Below are 25,335 nucleotides of genomic sequence, written 5' to 3' on the forward strand. Positions count from 1 at the left end.
ATAAGCTTGTGTATGGGTATAACCCAAGTACCTTAGCGGACTCTCATGACGAGTCCGTGAGCGTAATCAAGGACGCGAGCATGGCAATGTCATCCACAGCTCCTTCAAAGTCAGTTCACCATTGTGGTCCGATAACGTTGCGGTCGCCTAACAAGACAAAAGCATGGGAATCTTCCCACCTGTCAAGTGCGTCATAGCCCTACACGTGTCGGAGGATTACACGCCCTGTCAGAGGAATATTACTTCTATAAATACCCCAATAGTACTATTCTGCATGTACATTCTCTCTCATATTGAAAATAGCTTATCTCTCTCTCTCTCGTTTCTCTCTCTAATCCTAGTTGGACCAATACTGACTTGAGCGTCGGAAGGGGGTTCCTCGTAACCACCCCGAGGGTAGCTCACTTTTGCTTGCTGTGCAGCTATTCACTAACGACTTTACTCTCCAGATTTTTGGCGGACTTCATTAAGGCCGCTAACTGTTTCACGATCGAAACAACTTGGCGCTAGAAGGAGGGGACCTCCTAGCCTTTCAAGTAACAGCCATGGGTGATGCAAACAACAACGTTGGTCACGGTCCACAAGAATTCGATGCCGGTCAGACATCCTCTCAGCCTGCCATTACTGGCACGATAGGGAACCCGCAATTCAACTATCGAACACCAGGGAATGAGGAGCAGACCCCAAACAGTAATGTACAATTCAACTTGGCTTAACTGAGTCAATTTTCTCCTGAGTAACTTCAAACTGTGGCATCCTTTATTCAGATGTTAACACATAATTCTCAACAAAATAACCCACCTACTCAGCAGGCTGGCGGAGCCCGAAAGCGACCACTGGTCACAGCCGGTAGGAACGCTGACAATACTCCGCTCCGGAAGATGCGCTCCCTGAATCAAGAGGGACGGGAGCTAGAGAAGCGAATTGATCAGTCAGATTATGAAGAAGCAATACTAGAGACGGAAGAGCTTTATCATTCTGAGGAGGAGGCTCAAGGCTACTCCCGTCGTGAGTACAACACCAATGGTGCTAGTAACTATTCGACAGGGGGTCACCTTCTCATCAAGCCAAAACTCTTTCCCTTCAACTCAAAGATACTAAACCATCCGATGACTAGAATCAAGATGCCATCCTCCAAGTACGATGGCACATCTGATCCCGATGATCACGTGGCGGCCTATGAAGGTCACATGTTCTTATAAACACAGGTGGATGCCATCTGGTCTTTCCATCCACGCTGACCGGGATAGCCCAGACATGGTTCAAAAGTCTCAAGCCATGTAGCATCTCTAGTTTCTCCCAACTATCATCTACTTTCAGTACACACTTTGTGAGTAATAGGTGCCGCGAGCACTACCGGAGGATTGTTATCTATGAAGCAAGGTAAGAATGAAAGCTTGCGAGACTATATTGGTTGTTTCAATGTTGAAGCGGTCTCAATACCGAGATTGCAGTAGGATGTGGCCGTGTTGGCCTTAATGACAGGACTCAAGGAAGGGTCACCATTCCGGAACTACCTAGGCCGTAAGTCATACACGTCCCTTAGACCAGTCCTTGGCAATGCAAATGATTATATCAGAGAAGAAGAATTTGATAGGGCCGTGAGCAATCGCGAGCCAGAAAAGAAAAAAAGGAAGACAAGCAGAGAAAGGACAAAGGACGGGAGAATGACCGTGGCCGGGAAGATAGAAGGCTGGCGTCAAATGTTGTGAAAAGAGGGAATGGCCACGAAAAAGATGACCGTGAGCGGTATGATCGGGTCAGAGCCGACCGGGAAGGAGGTGGTCGTGATAAGGGTGAACACAAGGAAAGATTCGATGCATATACCCAGCTCACCACCTCTAGAAGCCAGATTTATTTGATGAATAAAAACAGTGATAAATGGTAGCGTCCGAAACAGATGTTCCACAAAAATCGAGACAAAACCAAGTGGTGCGATTTTCACGGGGATCACGGGCATTTAACCGAGGACTATCGATATCTGAAGGATAATTTGGAGGATTTACTGAGAAGAGGATATTTCAGCCAGTATAAGGCTCAGACGCGAAGTGGAGATATCGTCAAGCCAGTTAACCAGAACGTTCAATCAAGGATCAGCGAGATCCATGTGATAAACGGCAGTCCCATTCATGGGGGACGTGTAAACGGAGCAAATTCAAGTTTTAAAAGAATTTAGGCATCAGATTAATTCAAATGAAAGTATGCAGTGGAGGCGACCGCCAACAATGCCGGCAATGTCCTTTACTATAGAAGACGAGGAGCACGTTGTGTATCCCCATGATGACCCTCTGGTGGTCACATTAAAAGTATTGAACTGCTCGATTCACAGGATCCTGGTTGACGGAGGAAGTTCCGCTAACATATTATACTTGTCAACCTTTGAGAAGTTGATGATAGGACGGGAGCATCTGAAGCTTGTCCGATACCCAGTGATAGGGTTCACAGGGCATTTGTGACTCCTGAGGGCCTGGTAAGCCTCCCGGTCCGAATTGGGGACAATGATGAAGCCCGGGATATGATGACAGAGTTCCTGGTGGTTGATGTGCCAGGAGCTTATAACGCAATCATTGGGCGTCCTTTCATCCACGACATTCAGGGAATCGTCTCTACATATCACCTAACTATGTTGTACGTCTCTAATTTGGGGACGACAACAAAGTTGAAGGGAAATTAGGAAGCAGCAAAATCATGCTACCTAACAACACTTAAACAACCGGCAAAAAGAATGCCAGTAGAAGAAATGAACCCGCCAACAAGAAAGCAGAGGCGGGCGCAGAGGAGAGCCTTGGCAAATGAAGCAGAGACTGAAAAAGAAGAATACACACACATAAGACCTCATATGCACGTTATTTTAGGAATTGGAGTTGGCTAAAATGATGAGTTTTCTCATCTTCCCTAACAAAGTCTAGGTTTAATTCATACCTCAAATATTTGCTTGAGATTTAGGGGGTTGGGGGTTGGGGGTTGTGAGGTTTTTGGTTATTGCCTGTTGACTTGTAATGGGACTTGTAATGGGCCATAGTAGGGGCCATGTGATAGAGCAGTCTAGATGATTTCTTCTTACCTTAAAAAAAAAAAAGTAGATTGAAAACATCTTTACAACAAGATCTATTTCTAATACTATTCTTAAATATTTATAACATAAGTCAACCATATTTCCGAAAAACATTAAATACTTCTTCCGTTCTATTTTAAATGAAATATTGGGTGAAATGACACTATTCATAAATCAATTTTGACTCCAATTTATTGCCATTATATAAACAAAAACATATTCAAAACGAGATCTTGTTAGATTAGTCTCGATACATACTATTAAATTATAAATTTTTTTAAATATTTTTAACGTGTGCAAAACTAAAGATATTAATAATAAAAAAACGCGTTGAGTTGCATGAAAAAGCAAACGTTTCATTTAAAACAGAACGGAATAAGTAAAATTTTCCTAATGTTAGAATATCCTTGAGATTACAAATTACAATTATAATAATTAATTTATTCCCCCTTAAAAAGTCAAGGGGGAAGCAAAGGGGGTCAAGTGGGGATTTTAGATTTTATCCCCGACCCTCGCCGGTTTAATTTTCGAAAGGAAATTTTATCCCGTCCATTGCAGGGCTTGATGTATGTTTTTGGGCTGGACTTCTAAAATGGACCAAGAGCATAAACCTTCAAAACCAAAACTCTGGTCATCACCTTGTCTCTCTCCATCATCAAAATTCACAAATCTATAAACCCCAACAAAAACCCTCATCCATCATCATTCCTAATTTCCCCAATTCATATTCTCTCTCCAAAAATCAAAGCCATAACAATGGCGTCAAGGGTAACAAGGTCTTTTTCTTCTCTCCGACGACCCATCGTTTCTCTCTCCTCCTTCAACCGCCTCTTCTCTCGTTCTTCTTCTTCTACATCTATTCCCCGGTACTTTTTCTCTCCTCCTTAACCGCCTTTTTTTTTCTTGGATTTTTTTATGTAGAATTTTGGGAATTTATTTTTGTGGAAAGAATGTTAGGGTTTTAGTGTCAAGTTTACTTTATCTTGTGTTTCTGTACTAGTTTTTCTCTCAGATGATGATATGGAAAAACCTTGTTTTTAAAAAAAAATTATGAATTGAAGTATGAAATTTATGAAATCCCCTCTCCTTAAATTGGAATGATAAGCTTCATTGTTCTTGTTAAGGGAGATTAGGAACCATTTTTTGTTGATAATATATATTTGGGTGTATGATTTACTAGAAATGTTGTATATTGAATCATAAAATTTACATCACGCCACCATCTATTAAGTATATTAGGAGAGCTCTGTGTTGCAGCATTAATGATTCTATATACTATATCCGTTATCTAATGTAAGTACAATTTAAACAATGTTGGGGGTCAAAAACTTGTTTCTATCAGTTAGGTAATGTAGGTCTTTCTTTCCAGCCGGATTCATTCATGCAAGGGCGCCCCTTGTCTAATCATGTACGAACTAGAATGACCAGATTATCGAATGATCAATTAGCGGTTGTGTCATTTTCCAATCTTCATGAAGTGAATAAATGCTATTGTAAGTTCGCAAATTCTGCCTAGTCATTTACGAATGACAATGTACTGGTAGGATTTCAAGTTTATTTTGACTGTGAGCTTAGTATTCGAAGGAAGATGTTTGTACTTTACATTCCTTGTATGATGCAGGGGTCTTGATGTGAAGTGTGCCAATTCGCTTAGTGTGGTGTACGTGATAAAGGAAAGTCTTGTTATAATAAATGGGATGGTGTTGTTATAATAAATGGGATGGCACACATAAAAATGAAGTCTTGATCCTTGGAGAAGCTCTGCTTTTGGGGGTTATTGGAAATATCCTCCCTCTGCTGCTCAATTTAATACTCCCTCCGTCCCATAATATAGTGCTTGCATTCCTCTTTAGGTGTCCCAAAATGTTGTGCCTATTTCTTTTTTATCAATTTATTTGGACTAAATTATCCTTCATTTCTACATAAAACTTTCCAAAATACCCCTACTTTCTTTTAAAATATGTGCCCCTATTTATTGTTTTACACCATTCCAATGTATATTTATTGCTCTTTTATTTTATTTTAAAGGAAAAAGAAGAAAAAACTAGTTCCAAGACAAAAATACCCAATAAACATTTACTTAAATATATATCTTTGTGAAATCCTAAAACTCTTTCCATTTTCCTTAATTCTTGTGAAAAATGAGAAGTGAGCACTATATTATGGGACGGAGGGAGTATAAAGGAGTTGAAATTATTTAAAGAAAATTGTGAGTGAGATTGAAGTTTGAGTAGATGATGGATGTCAAAATATGGAGAGGTATTTTCTACCACCAGCTACCAGGTTGCCAATTATGACATTTGGGTATCTGTATTAGATGGATATCTAGAAATTTTCCATGATTTGTGTGTCAATTATTTACTGGTCATTGAAAAATAATCACTTATCTGATTTGTGCCTCGATGGAAGGACGAATCAACTGCTAGTAACTATCTTTTGTTGCCTTTCCCTATCGACCGCCTTTCTTTCAAATTCCATGAGTGTTTCAAAAACGTTAACCTAGTTCCTCTCCTTGTTTCCCTTATGGGTTTTGGTCTTTCCTATAAAGTGCAATAGTGCATGCTTCTTGTTTTTATTGATAGGATCTCTTCGATCTGATTTTGGTGTTTGTTTTGCTCGAGAAATGATTATGTGGATGATATTGCTGTTTTTGCGCTTCTTGGTGGTGATGGAGTGGGTTTGGACTTCATGTTCTATGGGGAGAAATATTTTGCCTTTTTCTTTTTTTCTTTTTCATTATATACAGTGGCGGATCATAAGTGGGGCGGATGGGGTCTGGCCCCATAACTATGTATATAAAATTAAGCAACTGCATTTCATCACATGAATTAATGCTGGCACAATGGTTGTGATGAAAGTGGTTAGGTACTAAGGAAAAGCTTAGGTTGGAGGTTCGAACCTTGCAACCTAGATTTGTGGGTATTTTTGTTTATCAAAGTTTCTTCTCTCATCATTTTTAGTGCTTTTCTTTTAAGTTTACCTCTATTTTTGTGTTTTAAAGTTTCTTCCCTCTTTAGTTTAAGTGCCTTTCTTTTCCTTTCTCCTATATCTTTGGCTTCTATTTATTTGCCTAATTTTGGAAAATGTTTGTCATATCTTGTTAATATTTTCTTTTTTATTTTTAGAAAACAAAGCTTATGCTTTTCCCACTATAATTCGTACTTTTTTCCTCAAATCATTCCTATGTAATGAACTGATATTAGGGGGAGGGTAATTTAGGTATTATCTTGATTAATAACTTGGGGAATAAACTAGGTAAGTTATTAAGGGAAATACTCTATATATAGGGGGTAATGAAAAAGGGAAAGACATGTTGAAATTTGAGGAGTGTTTTTAGTGAACTTTTAAGAGTTCTGTTGGGAGAGAGTAAGCCTCTCGAAAGCTTGTATTATCCTTTACATTGCTGTAATTTCAGTTCACCAAGCAATACTCTTCTTCTTCCGTATTTTCTGCCATTAATGGTGTCCGATTTGTGTTAGTTCAGAACAAATAGTATGAGTACAATTCTGGGAAATTAGAGTGCTGATTTTCGAGTTGAAACAAAAAGTAGGGGGGGGGGGGAAGTGCTATGCATAGATGGATAGAAGAGGAGTTCGCCTACATTACATACAAAAGAGATCAAGGGTCTTTAGATCTTGAAGAAGAGCAAAGAATCCAGCAAGAGCTCCAACTTCAGGCATTTGACGGGAGAGATTATGATGATTGGATCGTGGGTTTGGAACATTCCTTCCATTTCTTTCGGTTTTATGAAGAGTTAGATTAAGGCTGCCCTAATATCATTTACCGGTGATGCGTGGTTTGAGTAGGAACACCGGCGGTGGCCGTTTAATGGGTGGCAGGAATTGAAGAATCAATTACTAAAACGTTTCAGTTTGCCAACAAAGACTTGGAAAATGGGTTGTAGTGCTTATTTTGGTGGATTTAGAAAGCAAGTGAAGAAGGGACCCACTTCACCACCATTAATAAGATTCAGGCGATCTCCAACAGCTCACTTGAATCAAAACAGAAGGGAAGCTTTGTGGTGGGCTTAACAACAAAAGGTAGAGTAAAAGGTAGGACGAAAGGTGAAGGAGGGTTCAAGGGGTGCAAAAACGGATTGACACCAAGCTCCTTCAGCGGTGGTGGGCCTGATAAGGTTGCAGGTGGACCACATGGAGGGAAATTCAAGCGTGGTAGTGCGGTAGAAAGTGGATCAGGCGGTGGTCCATGTAATTTTGCCGGAAATTGTAGGCTTGTGTTGGGACCACCGATTGTGGTGGCTTGAAGAAGGTAGGAGAGGGTTTTGCGAAGGGTGGGTCGAAAGCTTGCGGGTCTGGTGGTGGCCCAGGTTTGTTGATCGACGGTGGTGTTGGGAGTGGACATGGTGGTCTCGCCGGAAGTAAGGATGGTGGAGAAGCTAAGTAAGCTTCAGAATATTCTCTGGTATTAGAGAAGTTTCAATGAGTTCCTCCTCAGCTAAAAAAGAAAGCTCATTCTAGAAGAAGCTACTAGGGGTAGAATGGTAAAAAGAAAAGAAAAAGAAAGAAAAGGAAGGAAATTAACAAAGCAAGGAAGAGGGCAGAAGAAGGCACGTGCAAATAAGAAAAGAAGACAGAACCCTAGTATGATGCGCAACCTAATGGAGCTGGGTCATGTGAAACAAGCATTTGGGCATTTTAAATTTGAGGGCAGGACACGTGCCTAGCAGAATTGGGTAAAGATAACCACCTACCTAGCTTATTCTATAAAATGAACCTGACCCACTCTTTCCACCCAACCTTTACTGAATTGGGGCCCTTGTCTATTTTTTTTAATATTTAGGCCCAATTCGTCAACCCACATTCTAGGAAATCCCTCCACTCAGTTTTTATATTCCATTTTACTCCACCCTTCACCTCCTAAATCAGCCCAACTAAATTGTTTTTATTACTCCAACCCTGTATTCACGACCCAACCCAAATTCTCTTACATTGCCCAAATTTTGCAATCCAGTCCACTTCTTAAAAAACCCCTCCAACATTTCCCATCAAGACTGTCCTGTTTTTCTAACCCTCCACCTTTAAAACCCAAATTTCCCAACCAGACCATTAGCACCAGCCTGCATTTTTTCAACATCCAACTTTGATTTCTTGTCTCCATCCTACAAATGCACCATTCCAAACCCATTTCTCAAAACCACCAACTCTCAAGAGAAAACTTATACTCCTGATTACATCATTCCATGGCAATTCGCAATACTATTTCTCAATAGTGAGGCCATTAGTGGAAGGTCAGTACCTCACTAAAAAGGAGCTTCAAGGCATAAGGAATCCCAATCTCAGTTTTGAGTGTCATAACACAAGGAACACATATCATTGTTGCTACCAACGCCGAGAATCAAGTGCTAATTTCTATCCACCTTGAAGACAAGGTGAATGTTTGGGCGGATGGTAATGTAATGAACTGATATTAGGGGGAGGGTAATTTATGTATTATCTCGATGAATAGCTTGGGGAATAAACTAGGTAGGTTATTAAGGGAAATACTCTATATATAGGGGTAATGAAAAAGCAAAAAACATGCTGAAATTTGAGGAGTGTTTTTAGTGAACTTTTAAGAGTTCTTTTGGGAGAGAGCAAGCCTCTCGAAAGCTTGTATTTATCCTTTATATCCCTCTAATTTTAGTTTACCAAGCAAATACTCTTCTTCTTCCTTATTTTCAGCCATTATTTATGTTAGTTCATAAACTAACAATCATAAATTATACGTTTACCTCTATTTTTCTTTGTTGTGACTTAAAAAAGCAAGTCGCAGTTTATTTAGTCACTAATGATGAACTAATCCTTCAATTTCTTAAAAATCCATCCACTTATGAGCTATTTTTTGAATTCCTTGAAAATTTGATAATGGTCAAACATATAAATGAAAAAAGTTGCTTAAAAGTTGAAAGGGTACGATTGAGATTTAGAATAATTACGTTAGCTACAACTTCTTCGCGGTAATGAATAATAGTATATTAAACTTTGGTGTACTCTTATAAGCATTTTTGTTCATCAAAATTTTATCTACTCGGCCCTAATAAATTTTGTCAAGATCCGCCATTGATTATATACTTTATTTATACTTGAGAACAATATTGAAAACCTTTGTTTCCATGAGTATTGTGAACTTTATTCTATGTTAATTCAACCCTTTAGTGTTCCTTACGCACCCATGTCAAATACTTGCGTTGTCCGTGAGCCTTATAACTTTGTTATGTAGAACCACATATCTAGAGAGAATATATGTACAAGAAAGGTAGAAAGAGATGAGAAAACTTGGTGACATATGTCACAGATAGGATTGAGTTCACCCTTCAAACACAAACTAGAAAGCAAGTCAACCTAAAGTGTTTGGATTATTATATGTAATGTGAGAAGTGCATCAAAGCCATATATGTCGAATGAACGAGGAATATGAGTTATGAATGTCGTGTCCCAATTTTCGTGTCCCAGGTTAGGACAATGTAACCGTGTCACGTATATTGAGCCTTGGTGTTTTTACATTTGGGTATGTACCTATACATGACACTTTTACTGGTGTTTGACTTTTGTGATGAAGTGTTTCTTTTTGGTCCTCTACGTAGCTTCTATTAGGGTGCATTCTCTACTTCTCTTCATCTTTATAAAATGAAGTTTCACGTTTAATAAGTTCATAAAATTTAATAATTTCTAGTAAGTTTAGAGCATGTATATAAAAGTGCACCTAGGCGATGAGGCGTAAAGCGACTAGGATCAAGCATTTTTTTTTGTGCGAGGCGCAAAAATGCTCTTAGGCGCACAAAAAAGTACGTCCAGGATCACCCAAGGTGCACAATGTTATTTTACGTTTAATTTTTTTTGTTTTTCTTTGGTTGTGCCTCACTTCAACAAGGCACACCTAGCTTGCACTAGGATCCATATCACCTGAATACGCCTTGAAAAAATAAACTTTATAGCTTCCAATTAGCTCCAATAAGTTCAAATAGGTTCATGAAAAATGAGGTGAAGAGAACACACCCTTAGATTATGGATTGTGGACTGGAGCATTAGAACTTCTGCATGAATGTGTATGTGTTTCTTGTCGAAGGTACATTGTGAAATAGCTTGAATACATCTGACAACGTTTCTTGTGATAGGTACTTTAGATTCAGTTCTGAAATTGGCGAAGAAACTGCAACTATAGGGAAAGGTTTGTGACCATATGTAGTAGCTCTTGATTGTTTCATGTATATATGTGTATGTCATCATCAGTGTGGTATTGTAATATTACTGTATACTTCCTCCGTTTCGAAATAGTTGCACCATTTGCATAGTGTTTACTATTCACATCTTACACTTTGATTGTCTTTAGTGATTTATATTTTAGGAAAAACATATTTATATAAGATCTTGTTAGATTCGTCTCAATGTATAATTTTCTAATATCAACTTTTTATAATTTTTACATATTGATAGCTAAAGCTATTAATGTTTGAAACATGCATCGGCAAGTGAAAAAAATATGAAATGGAGCAACTATTTCTAAACGGAGGAAGTTACCTGTTTTTTTTTTTTCCAATAGAAGATAGACTACGATGTCTAAATGCACTTTCATTCTATTGCAATGTTTTGGAACTTTTAACATTGTGTTTATTTAGCTTAAAGATATTTGATTTCTACCATCCATGCCTATCATGTCGTTACTGATGGTTAATAGGATATTTTGAAGTATATGTCCATGTTGAAGATGCCAGGTTTAGTTTATTTGTGCGAACTCGGGTTTACTATTGTGTGGAGATCTTGTTTACTAGAAGCCTAAACAGTGTCATTGTGCAAAGGGCCATAGGAACACCATCAATCATTCTTTACTACTTTTTTCAATAAGGTCATATTGAGGTAATATTCATGAAATATGTGTTTTCTTATGTTATACAGACAAGGGTACTACTCTTTGTGGTTTATAAATAAGGATATGGTGGCACTTTCTTATAAAAAACATTGACAAGAGCTGGGTGAGCATGCTACAAAGCTTTTTACCGAATATAATAGAGATATAGAATTATGAATTTAAATAGATGCTAAGACCCAAAGTAAGTATGAATATGTAAGTAATGAACACGGCAAATTATGAGCTCAGGGATAGGTTGTATTAAGGAAATGACTCAATTACAACCCTTGCATTCGAGAGGCAAGGTCTCTCCTCTACATATAACTTCCTCTAGTAATTTCTGGATACCTCCTGCTGTGAGCTCAGCTCCTATTTATATACACAGCATTACAAAATATCTAAGGCACCTGCCACCTCATACTTTGCCTAACAGAATCTGTTATAACAACCCTCAGAGAATAATCCTTTTAATCCTCTCTAGCAACGCCAGCTGTGCTGTGAGTGGAAATGACCCTTGTGCCCTTAGTGAGTTTCCCTCTCCTTCTAGAATAAGTATGAATGATAGGAGGGCGCCTAGCAATAGATTAGGAAAATAGGGACAATGAACAATAAAGCAAGTTTGTTGGATGTCCATTCTTTCCTTTTACTGCCTTTACATATATTTATATAACTAAGCCTCTCTTCTATACCCTTTCACGCTCACTCACGTCTTCTTTCTTGGTTCACAGTGGTCTGAAGTGTCTGATTGCAAGGTTGTCAGGTTCTCATTGTGTATTTATGTCCTTGTCATGGCACGTCATGGATTTGATAGCAAAAACTTTTTACGTCAAATTATCACAGGTTTTTTTTATGTGTCATGTGCTATGTATATGTCCGTGGTAATTATAATGGACATTAATATAGGAATGCACATTTTTGGGAGTGGATGTGAGTACCTTGGATGTTACATTTAAATTCCTTTTAGATTATACTCATTAGTAGTCATTACCTCAGTTAATGACCTTGTAACAATTTAATAAATAGGGGTCTTTGGGGTGTGCCCATTATTTTGCAATGCAGTTGAAACATACACCCTGGTTTATTTTTTCTGTTCTGGATTACCTTGGTCTAATTATTATTCTCATTTTTCTACTTATTTGTTGCAAAGTAGTATGTAAGTTGCCTGGTTGATTCAATGTCTGATGGAGTCAATCTCTGTGCAATCATTGTAGCACTCTAGACACATTTGATCCCTGTTGTCCAAACAGTAAACAGTAGGATGTACTCATTGTCCAAACAGTACGATTTCCTTGTGATTGATCAAATAGCAGTGTTGTCCAGGTGATTTTCTCAATAGGCTGTCATGTTGAATTTCCTGAATTTCCGTATCCCGTTCTACGTGCATTGGGGGTTAGAAAAGATCTTTATCTCAAAAATAAAAAATTTAGCAGTTGTCAAGCATCTAAGAAGTAGCATTCAAGTTCCACATGTTATACTGATACATGCACATTCTACAGCATATATCAATTATTGGAAAATAAGTATCTCTTGATAGGAGCTTTGACATTGGGATTAAGACTTCGACAATTTTAATGTAGTTTGATAGGAGCTATGTTTGTATCTTCCTACGTTTGTAGTTATGCACTGAAATCACCTCATGGTGTAACGTTTTGTGTTGAAGCACATGATTATTTTTCTAAACATTCGGCTACCTTCCCGTGGTGGTTATTTGTGTGATTATCGTAGAGAAAGATCCACTAGGAAGTACGATGTATGAAGATGAGCGAGAAATCATAGGCCACTTCCTCTTTTCTTTTTACCTACTACGCTTTAGTGGTGATCATTTGCGGGCTTGGGCGGGTTGCGGGCTAGGCCTAACCTTAAATTTTTGTCCAACGTGCCTAATATGCCTAGTCCAACCCCTTTTATGAGGGCTTAACTATTTATCCATGACCCGTCCTGATAAACGGACGGACATTTCCACGGGCCTAACGAGCCTATTAATACTCTTATTTTTTTTTCAAATAAGTCTAGTAGATTTTCTTTAATATCTACCGATTAAAACATAATTTTGGTTAAAATAGAAAAAAAGTTGATAATTACAATATAAGATAAAGAGAAAGTTAAAAATTATCATGACAAAAATGTTAGAGGACGACAAATTATCAACAAATTAAATTGTAAAGTTAAGAATAAAGATAATTATGTGTTACCATAGCTATATTAGTGCAAATAAATTATTTATTACCAAAGATAAATCAACACTAAATTAGTAAGATTAAAAAATTAAATTTCATAGAAAATAGATATTAAGATAAACGGGGAGGGCGGGCTTTCCCGCGATATATTTGAGGTTGTACATATCCGCCCATTAATATTAGCGGGTTGGCTTTGGCCCGCCCATTCAGAATTTTTTTCAAAGTTTGTTGTCCATGCCCGCAACTTTATTGGGCCGGTCTAGGCCGCGCTCTGCGGCTCGTCCTGTGCGTGAACAACTCTACACTTCACTCAATTGGAAATGTCGTATTACTAGCTACATATTACTTTTGGACACCTTTTGACACTTGACAAAACAATTATATATTTATTATTTATTTAATGCTAAAGTGTGCATTGGGGACCATGTTTTTAATGTTAAAACGGGGATTTTATCTACTTTTTTGTGGCGCCCTCCTTTTTCTCTCTACCTTTCTTAGAAATCGTGCACTTTCTCTATGTAGCGTCTAAAAAGAATCGAAGGAAGTATATAATTTGTGAATGTTGAGTTTTACAGTGAATAATCTGAATATAGTCATGGGATTGTGATCAAATCGGAGGAAGTATAAAATTTATGAATGTTAAGTTTTATACTAAAATTTATGAATGTTAAGTTTTATACTGAATATGGTCATGGGATTGTGATACATTTTTGCGCATATACTTTCTATCTGATTATTTGCTGAAATCTCATGTTAGGTCAGGCATACTCATTGAGTTCATTGAACTCTGGATTAACCTACCAGCTGAGTGAAAACCGTAGGATGTTTCAAGTGACCCAATCCTTCTACAGATCATATGCATCTGCTTCAGCATCAGAGCCACCTCGGCAGAAACAAACTGGGGTGTGTATCATTGCCAGATTTCTTTTATTATAGTTGTAGTTGTCGGTACAATCTGCGTTTCCTTGTTCTTGAGCACTCTCTTGTTGCTTGATAAAATCTGCTGATAGAGTAAGTTCTGAAAAGACATTCCTGATTTTTTCCTGATGTGTTTATCAACAGGGAAAGAAAGATATATCCACGGTGGAAGATCCTTTTGATTCACCTACATATCATATCCCAGAAAAACCTGTCACATTTACAGAGGGTGCATCCTACAGCATTGTGATTCTTGCAGGCCTTGGAATAGCTGCCGCTGCAGGATATGGTGTTTTTAAAGAGCTGATACTTGAACCAAAAGAGTATATACTCATCCCTTGCCTACTATGAGTACATTATATCTTTTTGTAGTTTTTTTTTTTTTAGTTTTAGTATTAATGAACCTACAATCTATTACAGGTACAAAATATTTAGCAAGGCATTAGACAAGATTCAAAATGATAGTCAGGTTAGAGATTAATCTCTATCTTACACATTATTGTTCTCACATGTGTGTAGCTGTCATTATCTGTTTAGATGATAACCGGTTTTATGCAGTTCCTAATCATATCTTGAAGATAGTTTTATTAAGTAACGTCTGTGAGCTAATGCCTGTCAAATACTTGTGTTTGTTTTTGTCAGGTCTTTCATATGTTGTAACTATCTATGTATGTAGATCTGCTTGGTTGCTGTAAATCCATTTTGTTGTTGTTTCTTTTAATTCTCTTTTCTCCCCCCCCCCCTCCGGCGTGGTGTTAGTTTCCCGTATTGTGGAGATTATTAAGTTAGATTTTAAAGCTTCATCTTATGTAGTTTGGCTTTCTGCCCTTGGTAAGGGCTATGGTGACTTGTTTTAGGTTGGGGCCGAGGTGTAGTGGGACTACGTTTGTGTTTTAGTTCTTGTTATTTGCGAACTTGCCTTAGGTCTTGGGTTTCTTTGTCCATCCAGAGTGCAGATATTGCGCTTTCAAATAAAGCACAAGTGCCTCAATCTCGCCTTTGTTTTGTGTACGGTTAAGGTGGGAATTACAACCGAACTCATGATCACACTAATGTGCAAGTGCCTCATTTATTTATCGACCCTTCATTGTCGCTCTTTTCTAATCTTTTTCATATATGACTTTGAGTAATTAGGTCATTATATGAGCTACATTGATTATGATGCTTATACTTCCTGAGTTCCTTAATAAGTTAAGGCACCTTTTTAGGTCCGAGTGAGGATTGGATCGCCTATTAAAGGATATGGCCAAGAGTCCAAAAATCGTGCTGCTCGCCAAAGAATACCGCATAGAGTATGGACTGACGAAGATGGGGTGGAGCATGTTGAGGTAATTGTGATTTGTGTTTTTCTATTTTTCTTTGCCGTACTTTTTCGATGCACGCATACACCCCCCTCCATGTCTAGTTGCTAAGGTAAATCGGGTATAGGTTTTGCAATAATATCTCTAGTTTAATTCCAATTTCCAAAAGGTAAATATAGGCATTCATGGTCATATTGTCACAACGAGTTATAAATGCACACTTATGACATAAAGCTAGCTTGTGAGCTTATTTTGTGTCTAATTTTTGTGGACTACTTAACTAGTCTATTCATTTCGGAGAGTTTAATATGGGTGTAAGTCTAATAGGGGGACCTAATGACTAATGAGTGTATATATAATTGGTTGCGAATGAGAGGGACATAATAAGTGTAGTTATTAGTTGTATTTTGAAGACTAATCTTTGTCAATCTTGGTAATCTTTAAGTGAATTGTTTCTCAAATATGTTAGGAGTCCATGAAAATAAGTATGAGGGGAAAAAAAAAATATAATTCTACCAATGAAAAGTTCAAATTTCCTGTGATATGTTCGCAGTACCCCTTTTTACAACGGGTTTCGTTAGGGAAGATTAGAGAAGAAGATTAAGAAGTAAAATGAACTTGAATGATAAGTTTTTGGAAAACAGTAAAATAGATATAGTGTTTACAAGCTTTCGAGAGGCTTGCTCTCTCCCAAAAGAACTTTTAAAAGTTCACCCAAAATACTACTCAATATTCAACATCATATTTCTCTCCATATTCTATTCTATTTATAGAGATATTTCTTCCCTAACTCTCTAACTTATTCTTCAACGTACAATTAAAAATAACTAATTATATAATACCAAAAGTTCCCCTCTTCCTAGGCTATATTACATTACCGGCTGCCTTAACATTCACCTTGTCCGGAAGGTGGATAGTAATTTGCACCCCATTCTTGGCCTTGGCAGCAGTGTTTACTACCATCTTCAGAACATTGCTCGTCTTGTTCTTTGAGGTCCTTTGTATCTAGTATTGATTTCAGCAACTTAATACCCAATGATACCTGGTTCGCGGTACGGTGCTCCGACCGGCGACCCAGGTCGAGCATTCCCAATCGCGGGACGAATGCGTTCCAAATCGCCGGAGGGTCACGAACCAGTTCGTGCATCCAAGAACCCTTTTGGCCGGAGAGATTGAAGGCTAAGTCGAAAAATTTTGGGCAAAATTTCAAAACCTAGATCTGCAATTAACCATATACTAAGCAATTGTTGAGCATAAAAATAGGGGGCTTTTGTTCGTGAAAGGAAGCCGAAGTGAGCCCTCTAAAGAACAAGGTGAGATGGCAGCACTCAAATTCGAATCCATGGCTGCTGTGTTTTTCTCGACGCCTCTTTTTTCTGAAAGGTGGTTTATTATCTTTGACAAGAAGGTGGGGCTTGATTTTTCTTATTTTAATTTAAGTTTAATAAGGAAGTGGGAAGGTATTTTTTTTTAAGGGAGAAGTGGGAAGGTTTTTGAAGCCCCCGTGAACAGCTGAGACAAGCAAACAACTTTTATAAGTTTATTACTCTTTCTTTTTCTAATTTTTTGTTTTTCATGCAAGTGGGCAGTTGTCAAATTTGTTGGTTGCCTTTTTGAGGTTACTATTTACTATGGTTTGACTTCTCTTTTGTTTGTCCAATGCTCTGTATTTTCATATTAGCCTTTCACTTCTATTCTTCTCTAGCGAATTAGATAAATTATAAACACGTATTATGTTCTGAATAATTTATGATATTCTCATTTTTTGCCAAATTAATTTCATTTAAAAAATTATGATAAAAAATGTACCCATCGTACCCAATACACTCATAGGTAGCGTACCCCGTACCTGTTTTCGTTCCGCGAATTGAACCAAATTTCATCCCAGGTATCATTGGTCTTGCACATGGTTGAAGAATTCAGCAGCTCAGACACGGAAAATGTATGACTATGAGTGAAGTGGGTAGAAGCTGAATTGGGAAGGGAGGTATGCGAATTAAAGGGAATTGAAAAAAAGTTTGGTGGGGAGGTAGAAAAGCTGGGCTTTGAGAGTGGTGGAGCTATGGGTTTAAGTGTTGAAAAATAGGGGTTGAAGAATTGGGTGGGGTGTTTGGATTTAAAATTCAGTTGGTTAGATATGAGCACTTTATCATTGTACTCGAAGTGGGCTGTAACTTTTTGGGCTAGAGAATTTAAGGGGCTTTTGTTGTGAAAGATTGGTGAAGGAAATAAAAAATGAGTGAGGTTCAATGGTGGGGTTTAGGATTGATGCTAGAGAAGTGGACTTAATATTAAAAAGCCCGACCCCAAAGCTGGCCTCATGAGTTGAAAGATTGGAGGGCTTTTATAGTTGGGGGCCAACTCTAAACCCTGCTAGAGTTATAAAGGAAGAGCTAGGTTTGAAAAGAGTTGGAAAATGGCACTTGCCTTGCCTAATCATGATGTCATCTTTTAAAGCTTTGACAAGAATACCCTTCCATCTTTTAGATTTCTCCCCATTGTGAAGCTTCTCCAGTACTCCACAACTCCTAAAAACATCTGCTATAATTTTCTCCTGCCGGCAATGTCACACCGCTACTACATCCACCGAAAATTCTACCTGGACCACCCACGAAATTGTTGGGTGCACTACCAAACCCATTTCCTCCAACACGACCAGCACCACAACGCTCCCACAACCTTCCATGAAGCTTGTTGGCGAGGATTTCAGATCCACCACATTTAGTGCCGGTGTTCCCAACTTACACCACTGAACCGTAGGAGCCACCCACTTTCGAATAGTGGGGTGCGATGGAATGTGGACCACTGTGGCAACCTTCACTTTCTCTAGTGGCGAGGAGCCCTGGACCACCTGAACCATTACCTCCTGCTCTTTCGAACAATATAGTTGGTCTCTCGACTATCTTACTCGCCTTACCACTTAATATACCACCAAAAAAAACCACCTCGATCTCCACCGATAAATTTGTTAGCACTATCACTTTTTATTTCACTACATTTGCCACCAATCTCTGTGGGTGTTGCTCTTCCCTAACCGATGTTCTTCAAAGCTTCCTCCACCATTACAAAGTATGGTAGCCACTTCTTCACAACCACAAGATCTGCTTCCCCTAAATTTATCGGGTGAAAGATCTCCAGATCTACCACCCCCGAGCACCATCAGCCAAGGAGCTTAGGCCTCCACCGGAACCACTGCATTCAACACCTTATCTGCCGAGAACAACAGAACGACAGCCCACTGCCTTGTAGGCATCAAAAGGACTGCTGCCCTCCTCACCAGAAATTCTTCTCTTCGATTTTTCTTGCATGCTCGTTGGAATTTCATCCTCTTGTTGAATCTCCTCCATTGGGAATTCTCTCTCCTTGAGAGCCTTTTGCTTGAGCTCCTCTTTAATCATCTTTATTTCACGTTTGATTGGAGCTAATGCCCTATCAACAATGCGCCGTGTGTCCTCGCACAACCTCTTTGTCAATTGCTTTAAAATCTCTTCCATCTTTTCACTGAAGTTCTTTTTAAACTCCTCTATGTCAAAAACTCGAGTTCCGGTGAGCACACTTTTTTTTTTTTTAAATAAAAAAATCAGCAACTGAACCTCCTTGAATCGTACTGCTGTATACCATTTGTGATGAATTGACATCTTTAGGACAGATTAAAGAAGAAGATTATGGACTTAAATGGAACTTGATTTATAATTTTCTGAAAAATAATAAGATAAGGATAGTGATAATAAGCTTTCAAGAGGCTTGCTCTCTCCAAAAAGAACTCTTAAAAGTTCAGCCAAAATACTACTCAATATTCAACATCATTTCTCTGTCCATATTCTTTTCTATTTATAGAGATATTTCCTCCCTAACTCCCTAACTTATTCTTCAAGCTACAATTAAAACTAACTATATAATACCAAAAGTGCTCCTCTCCCTAGGCTAGTCTATTACACTCTCTCCTCGCTTATTCCCCCTTTCTTTCCCTTCCATTAAAAAACTCACTTACCCTACCATCCAACCACAAGTCAACCACCACACTTAAACACCACAAATCGGTGGATTTTTGTTGAACCATCACCGCATGCGTTTCCTTTAGGCGTGCACCTTTGGTCACAAATTTTGCAACACCTTTGGTCAGGTGTCTTCCTTAGACGCATGTGACATGGGTCAGACGTTTTCCATAGACGCCTCCACTTTTGGTTTGGCCTTTCCCCTAAACGCATGTGTTTTTTTTTTTTGAAAGAAAGAAAAGGGATTTCATTAATATTTCGCCAAACGGCACTTACAAGTCATTTCTGAAAAACATAAAATTCTAATAGAAATACATACCACCCTAGAAATGTAAACATCGCAGATTTGACTTAATTTTGCCTTAATAAAAATCTTCATCTGAAGCAATGCAATCTGTGAGTTCGCTCTGGTTCGGCATACGATCTGCAGATGCGGAAATTTTGGGATGAATGTACTCCAATAGTCTTCCATAATTTTACAGAAGTTGTGAAACCCTAATTCTTCAGGTTGAATCTCGAACTTCAACCAATGAGAATAATTTCTCATACCTAAAAACAAAAGAACTATACTCACAACTCCCATAGGGGAGAAGGAGATTTCCAAAATAGAACTAAAAACCCCATAAAAGGGTTTGAGAAAATCTCATAAAGAGATACTAATTTATTGAACAAAACAAGAAAATGAACTAAAAACTGAAAATAAAAGGGAAAAAGGGGCTTACCATGGATGAAAACATCCATCCCCTAAACGCATGTGTTTATTTTGCGTTAATTAGCCTTTTTCTTTATTTTGATAAAATACAATGCATTCTTTATAGCCTCATGGTGATTAGTAAACTTGTATAATTCAAAAATAGGTACCATACTCGATTAATGATACAGGTGAAGTTAATTATAATCCTAGATCAAAAACTGCGGAAGTATTCGATACGTTAGATGAAGTGTTCAATTATATTTAATTGGTTAGGGACTCTTTTAAGCACAACAATGGATCCCTTATGTTGTATTTCATATGTTTTCGTGGGACGATATATCATGGAGATAAGGTGGACACCGATACCGTAAATCGACCTAATATGTCAATAAAGTCATGTTGCTCTGAATTTCATATTATTTTAACGGAGAGGTTGGATGATTAGAAATGGATTGTGACGCCTCTCCAGAATCCTAAATACGAGATACATAACCACAAATTTATAAAGAATAAGGAGAGTCATAGACGGACTAGTGGTCACGATGATGATGCAAGACATGGTTTTCCAAATGCAGGTGTTAGATAGTGCCGAGAAACATACAAATGGTTGTAGTTGAGGCATGTTCACATCTTCACCAAAATATTATGGATATATATTTTGTTAAAAGATTGAATGGCGTGAAGTGCGGTCTTGTACTGAATAATTTCTACATCTTGCCAGAATAAAGAATTACGTGTCATGGACGTTACAGGCGCTGGATCACGTCATTGCTTATGCATTTAACATATAAGACAAATCAATGTGATATGTCTTTCGTTGAGTTGGTAGTTGTGTTTCTTGATAAACCTTATATGGTACTCTACTGAAGTCCCACATTTGTTAAGAAAATAAACACCAACCTTATTTTTTTTTATAAATGGTTACTACTCCTTACCTAAACATAAAGTTTGAATTTGTACTACCTTGGTTGGTAAACAAAATTTATACCCTATTTTCTTCACAAAAGGAATGAAGTATATTTTAAATATTTGATTATTTAATAATTAAACTATTTAATAATTGGTTAAATAACTACACTTAGATTTTCATTGCTAAGATGTTAATTTCTTCTTTTTGTTGGAGTTTTTTTTTTCACAAAACATGAAGTCCCACATTGGAATCTTGACAAAAAGAGGGAAGTTTGTTATAAAAACATATGTAGAGTGAGCTTCTTCACTCACCCTACATATGTTTTTATAACTTGGTTTTCCTCTTAACATTTAAAATTTCAATATTGACTCCATGTTTTGTTAAAGCAATCCAAACTCATCCTACCTATGATTTTGTAACTTGGTTTCCTTCTTAGCCTTGCTAAGATTTCGATTCGGGTTACACAATTGGGCGTACTTGGGCCTATATGGTTGTTCTTAAGTGTAGCATGAGTTATTGACTTGGTCCGTAATTGGGCTTACACATCCCTTCATGGATCATCCCCTTGGTACAAAGGAATCTTGTACATATCCTTGGGTTGTTTGGTAGTTATTCAACATGTAAGACGAATCGATAAGGTACGCTTTTGCTGAATTTGTTGGTGTATCACCGACGAACTAAAGCTTTTTTATCAGCTATGCCATACCCAAAATATGAAATATGAGACTGTATAAAGTTACCGATGGTTGTTTAAGTCGTTACGTATCTGATTGGTGTTGACGTGAGCCTGAAAATTATATTTGCAGATTGTGAGTTTAGGTTTAGTTGGCCATTTCGTGCTACTTTTCCAAATGCTGCCCATCTCTTATGTACATCCCATATGGTCTGAGATTTGAAGTCTCCCGTTATGGGTTCAAAGTCTTTTGGGGAGCGTTTCGAAAATGGCTGTTGGTGATCTTAAGTGCAAACACAATGAATGAGTATGGTGCTCCATGGAGAATAATGAAAAGTTCTTGGGCATGAAAACCATCGGCTATTGAGTATTTGGAGACAACTTGGCTAAACCTTCACAAGCAGAAGTTTGTTGGAGTGTGCACCAACGATGTGTTTCATTTTGGAAACTCAACCACGTGCACCAGAATACTCATTCAGCTTTGAAAGCGTGGTTACAGACTTCTACTTTAGCATTTGATACTTTGAAGAGACGTGTTAATTATACATTGATAGTCAAATGATCAACTGATTAGAAAATCTAGGTGCAAAATTGGTAGGATGCATATGGTTCTATCTTTTTAGCATTGGCTTGGGTGTGTTTCACATTACTGCTTCGAGTTGCTAAGGAATAAAATATTATAAGGTTGAAATTAGACGCTTTCCTTTGATGAGATTCATCCATTGTTCAAGACTTTGGCGATGGGAGATGGTGTAGATGGAGCAGATTATGTTAGCCATTATGATCAGAATGTCCAATACCTACAGTTTATTGAATGAACTATCAGGATGTGTTTCGGCAATTAGGAAGAATAAAGCAAACCTTATTTGTCATTAGTTACATGTAGAGGAAGGGGGAGTTCAGAAGCCTAACGTAGATACTTTGAGGAAGACCAAGTGGTTCATCATCCACTAAACGTGAGCCTAGCTTCTTTCAAAATGTGGAGCGATAGTGGTAATTGATTATGTTCTCTAAGTCATATTCGATTAACTATGTTTTTACTAAGACATACATGAAACGGTAATAAATATATCTTCATCTACATTAGACTAAGTAGCTGAAGAAGTAATTTGCATTAACGAAGACCGATAATAAATATAACTACATTTAGTAGCTGAAGTTGCGTGATAAGTCATATTGATCGGGTACGACTTTTAGACCGTGATCAATTCCAACTCTCTCGCTAGGGCTGCTCATAATTATCCGATCTGCTAGATCTGACCCGCGATCCAACTCATCCGATCCGAAAAATTGGATATTTGATCTGAGTTTGTGAGACCGAACATGCTCGGGTCGGTCGGTTCGAAAATGGTTGAAGTCAAGCTTGCTCCAGCTCAAATCTCGTTGAGCCTCAAATATTTGGCTCGAGCTTGAGAGGATAAAAAAAAATTGGGCAATAATTATTGCTACACTTAGGCCGAACCGTGTAGACCCAAGTATCCCTGATTGTGCAAGCCCAAGCAAGTAGCTAAAGTAGCCGAACTTCTTCACTCACCACATATGCTTTTATAACTTAGTTTCTCTCTTAGCATTGCTAAAATTTCAATCGTGTCAAAAAGTATTGATACTGACCAAACCCTTTTTAGTAATCGTGTCGAAAACCTTTGATACTAACATTATTCATTTGATTAAGTGGTTACTCCTGTCGACCCATTTAACCTATTTATTCAGAATTCTTAGAAAAAATTAACAATAATTTGATTTTTTTATATCCGATATTATTGGATCCATGTTTATTTAGGTATTGTTGGTATATTAGAAAATTTTGAAGTATTCATCAATCTTTTGCTAACTGCTACCTTAAATGGTGCTAATATATTAAATTTTCCTATATGGTAGAGTTAAACGTTAAAGTCATATCATCTTCATAGCTAAAATCTAACCCAACCATTTATCAAAAGGTAAAACACTTGTTGACTCGTTTATATAAATGTGTCGAAAAAGCTTGACACTGACCCATTTTGATCGTATCGGGTTTGTGTCGTGTTGTCATTTCTTGTCAACTTTTGATAGCTTAGTGGTAGGGCAAGTGGGTTTTAATAATGAATCGGAAAGGGAGGGGAAAGAAGAGGAAAAACCCTTGTATTTTAGTATAAATATAGAGGGGGCTAGTAAGTAACTATGGTGGGAGTTGGCAATATTCTTTACAACAATTACTCGTAATGTTGAATGTGAATATGAAGTCTTCTCTAACAAGAAGGAATACCTTGCAAAAATGACAAACTTGTGTAAAACTTCAAATCTTATTTTAAAAAATAAATTTGTTACCCCTGGAAAAATCTTTTATCATATTTTTATTTTCATTTTATTTTGCGTTTGGACTTCTTTCATTTTATGCATATGTTATGATTGACTCATTGTGATATGATTGCTTGGATCATCCATCCAGAGGGCTTTGCGCCTTTAACCGCTTTTGGATGCTCTCCACCATGCGTCATCTTTGCATGCTTGTTGCTGAAGAAGAGTAGATCCTTCAACTAGGAAGGAATTTTTTTTATAGGTTTCGTGATTATATGTTTGCCATGCATGATACACCTTCACAACTTGTCATAACTCTTAGTATCTCTGGAAAATAGTGAACAGAAAAAGGGCCTTTTAAAAACCTTAAAAAAAGCGCTCAACTTCTTTCAAATGTTTCAATACAGGTGAACTTTTACATTCGTGGCCCTAATGGGAATGGAAAAGTTTATTGTGAGATGTTTAAAGATAAAGCAGACAAGCAGTGGAAATACATGTATTTGATCGTCGACATTCTTCACCCTTCTCCGAAGAAGTTGATCTTGGAATCATTTCTTCCTGCTTGAAAACTATTGGCAGGTATCCTTGGCAACATCGTCCTCAATTATCGTTCTTTTGCGTGTGCAACATATTTCTGTTAGCCACTGTTTGATTCCCAATAGTCCCTACTGAAGGTCTTGCCCTTCTTCATATTGGCTTTGCCTAATTACTGGTCCAAAATTTTGTAGAGCCGAGAGAAAAGTATAAAGATTTGGCAAATTGCTGCATTTAAGGAATTGTTACAACTTAGAATAGCCGTGTATTTATGAGTGAAAGAGAAGTGAGTTCTCCAAAGTTTTTGGAATTACAAAATGAGGAAATGAGAAGAAAGTTTTTAGGGTTGGGGCTTTGATACTTCCTCGTCTTTAATCTTTGGACAAATTCCTTGATATAGCACATTATTACTCGAAAGTGTTTTGAGCAACCTTAATTGTAGCAACTTATTGTATACGATATGCTTCTCTACAAACTGGTTTCTCTCGGTTTACAAGGAGGAAATTTGCTAGTCTTTTTCTGTCGGACTAATTATTTGTAATCCGATATATTGGCTAAACTCGATAATGAATAACCAAGCCTATTGGATATAATTTTTCAGTGATTATGGTTGTCGTGTATACTATTAATCTATTATACAGTCCATCCTTGAATACTAATTGACCACATTTTTTCGATTAACTAAAACTTTGTAATCATGTATGGTTTCCTACATGGTAGACTGGTAGTAAATAGTGGTGAACTGGTGATGGTAAGTTTTATGTTAGTAACCTTATATATATATTGGAAATCAAGCTTTTGGGAATGAGATTCCATTAATAATAGTAATGTTGTGAGATTTCAAGCTGTATGATTTTGTAATTATTGTTACCAATTACCCATCTAGTACTGCCTACAATCGGGCAGTTGATGTACTTTTTCTAACTAAATTGATTGTTTATTGACGAACTAATTTT

At 37.6% G+C, this 25,335-nt stretch overlaps 1 protein-coding gene across 2 annotated transcripts; it reads left to right on the forward strand.

Annotated features, from left to right (window-relative positions):
- Positions 1-3,684: 3,684 nt before the first annotated feature.
- On the forward strand, positions 3,685-24,983 carry LOC104884048 (probable mitochondrial import inner membrane translocase subunit TIM21). 2 transcript variants are annotated; one of them, XM_010668640.3, is made up of 8 exons: positions 3,685-3,921; positions 10,170-10,222; positions 13,835-13,980; positions 14,140-14,318; positions 14,416-14,464; positions 15,204-15,323; positions 24,253-24,424; positions 24,574-24,983. In XM_010668640.3, the coding sequence occupies exons 1-7, from the start codon at positions 3,812-3,814 to the stop codon at positions 24,409-24,411; spliced, it is 816 nt and encodes a 271-aa protein (XP_010666942.1). In that variant the 5' UTR covers positions 3,685-3,811; the 3' UTR covers positions 24,412-24,424; positions 24,574-24,983. The 2 variants fall into 2 exon arrangements, with proteins under 2 accessions (XP_010666942.1, XP_057252302.1); XM_057396319.1 differs by having other exon boundaries at positions 10,179-10,222.
- Positions 24,984-25,335: the final 352 nt, after the last annotated feature.

Source organism: Beta vulgaris, chromosome 7, assembly GCF_026745355.1.
Source record: "Beta vulgaris subsp. vulgaris cultivar EL10 chromosome 7, EL10.2, whole genome shotgun sequence".
In the NCBI taxonomy this organism is placed as follows: Eukaryota; Viridiplantae; Streptophyta; class Magnoliopsida; order Caryophyllales; family Amaranthaceae; genus Beta; species Beta vulgaris.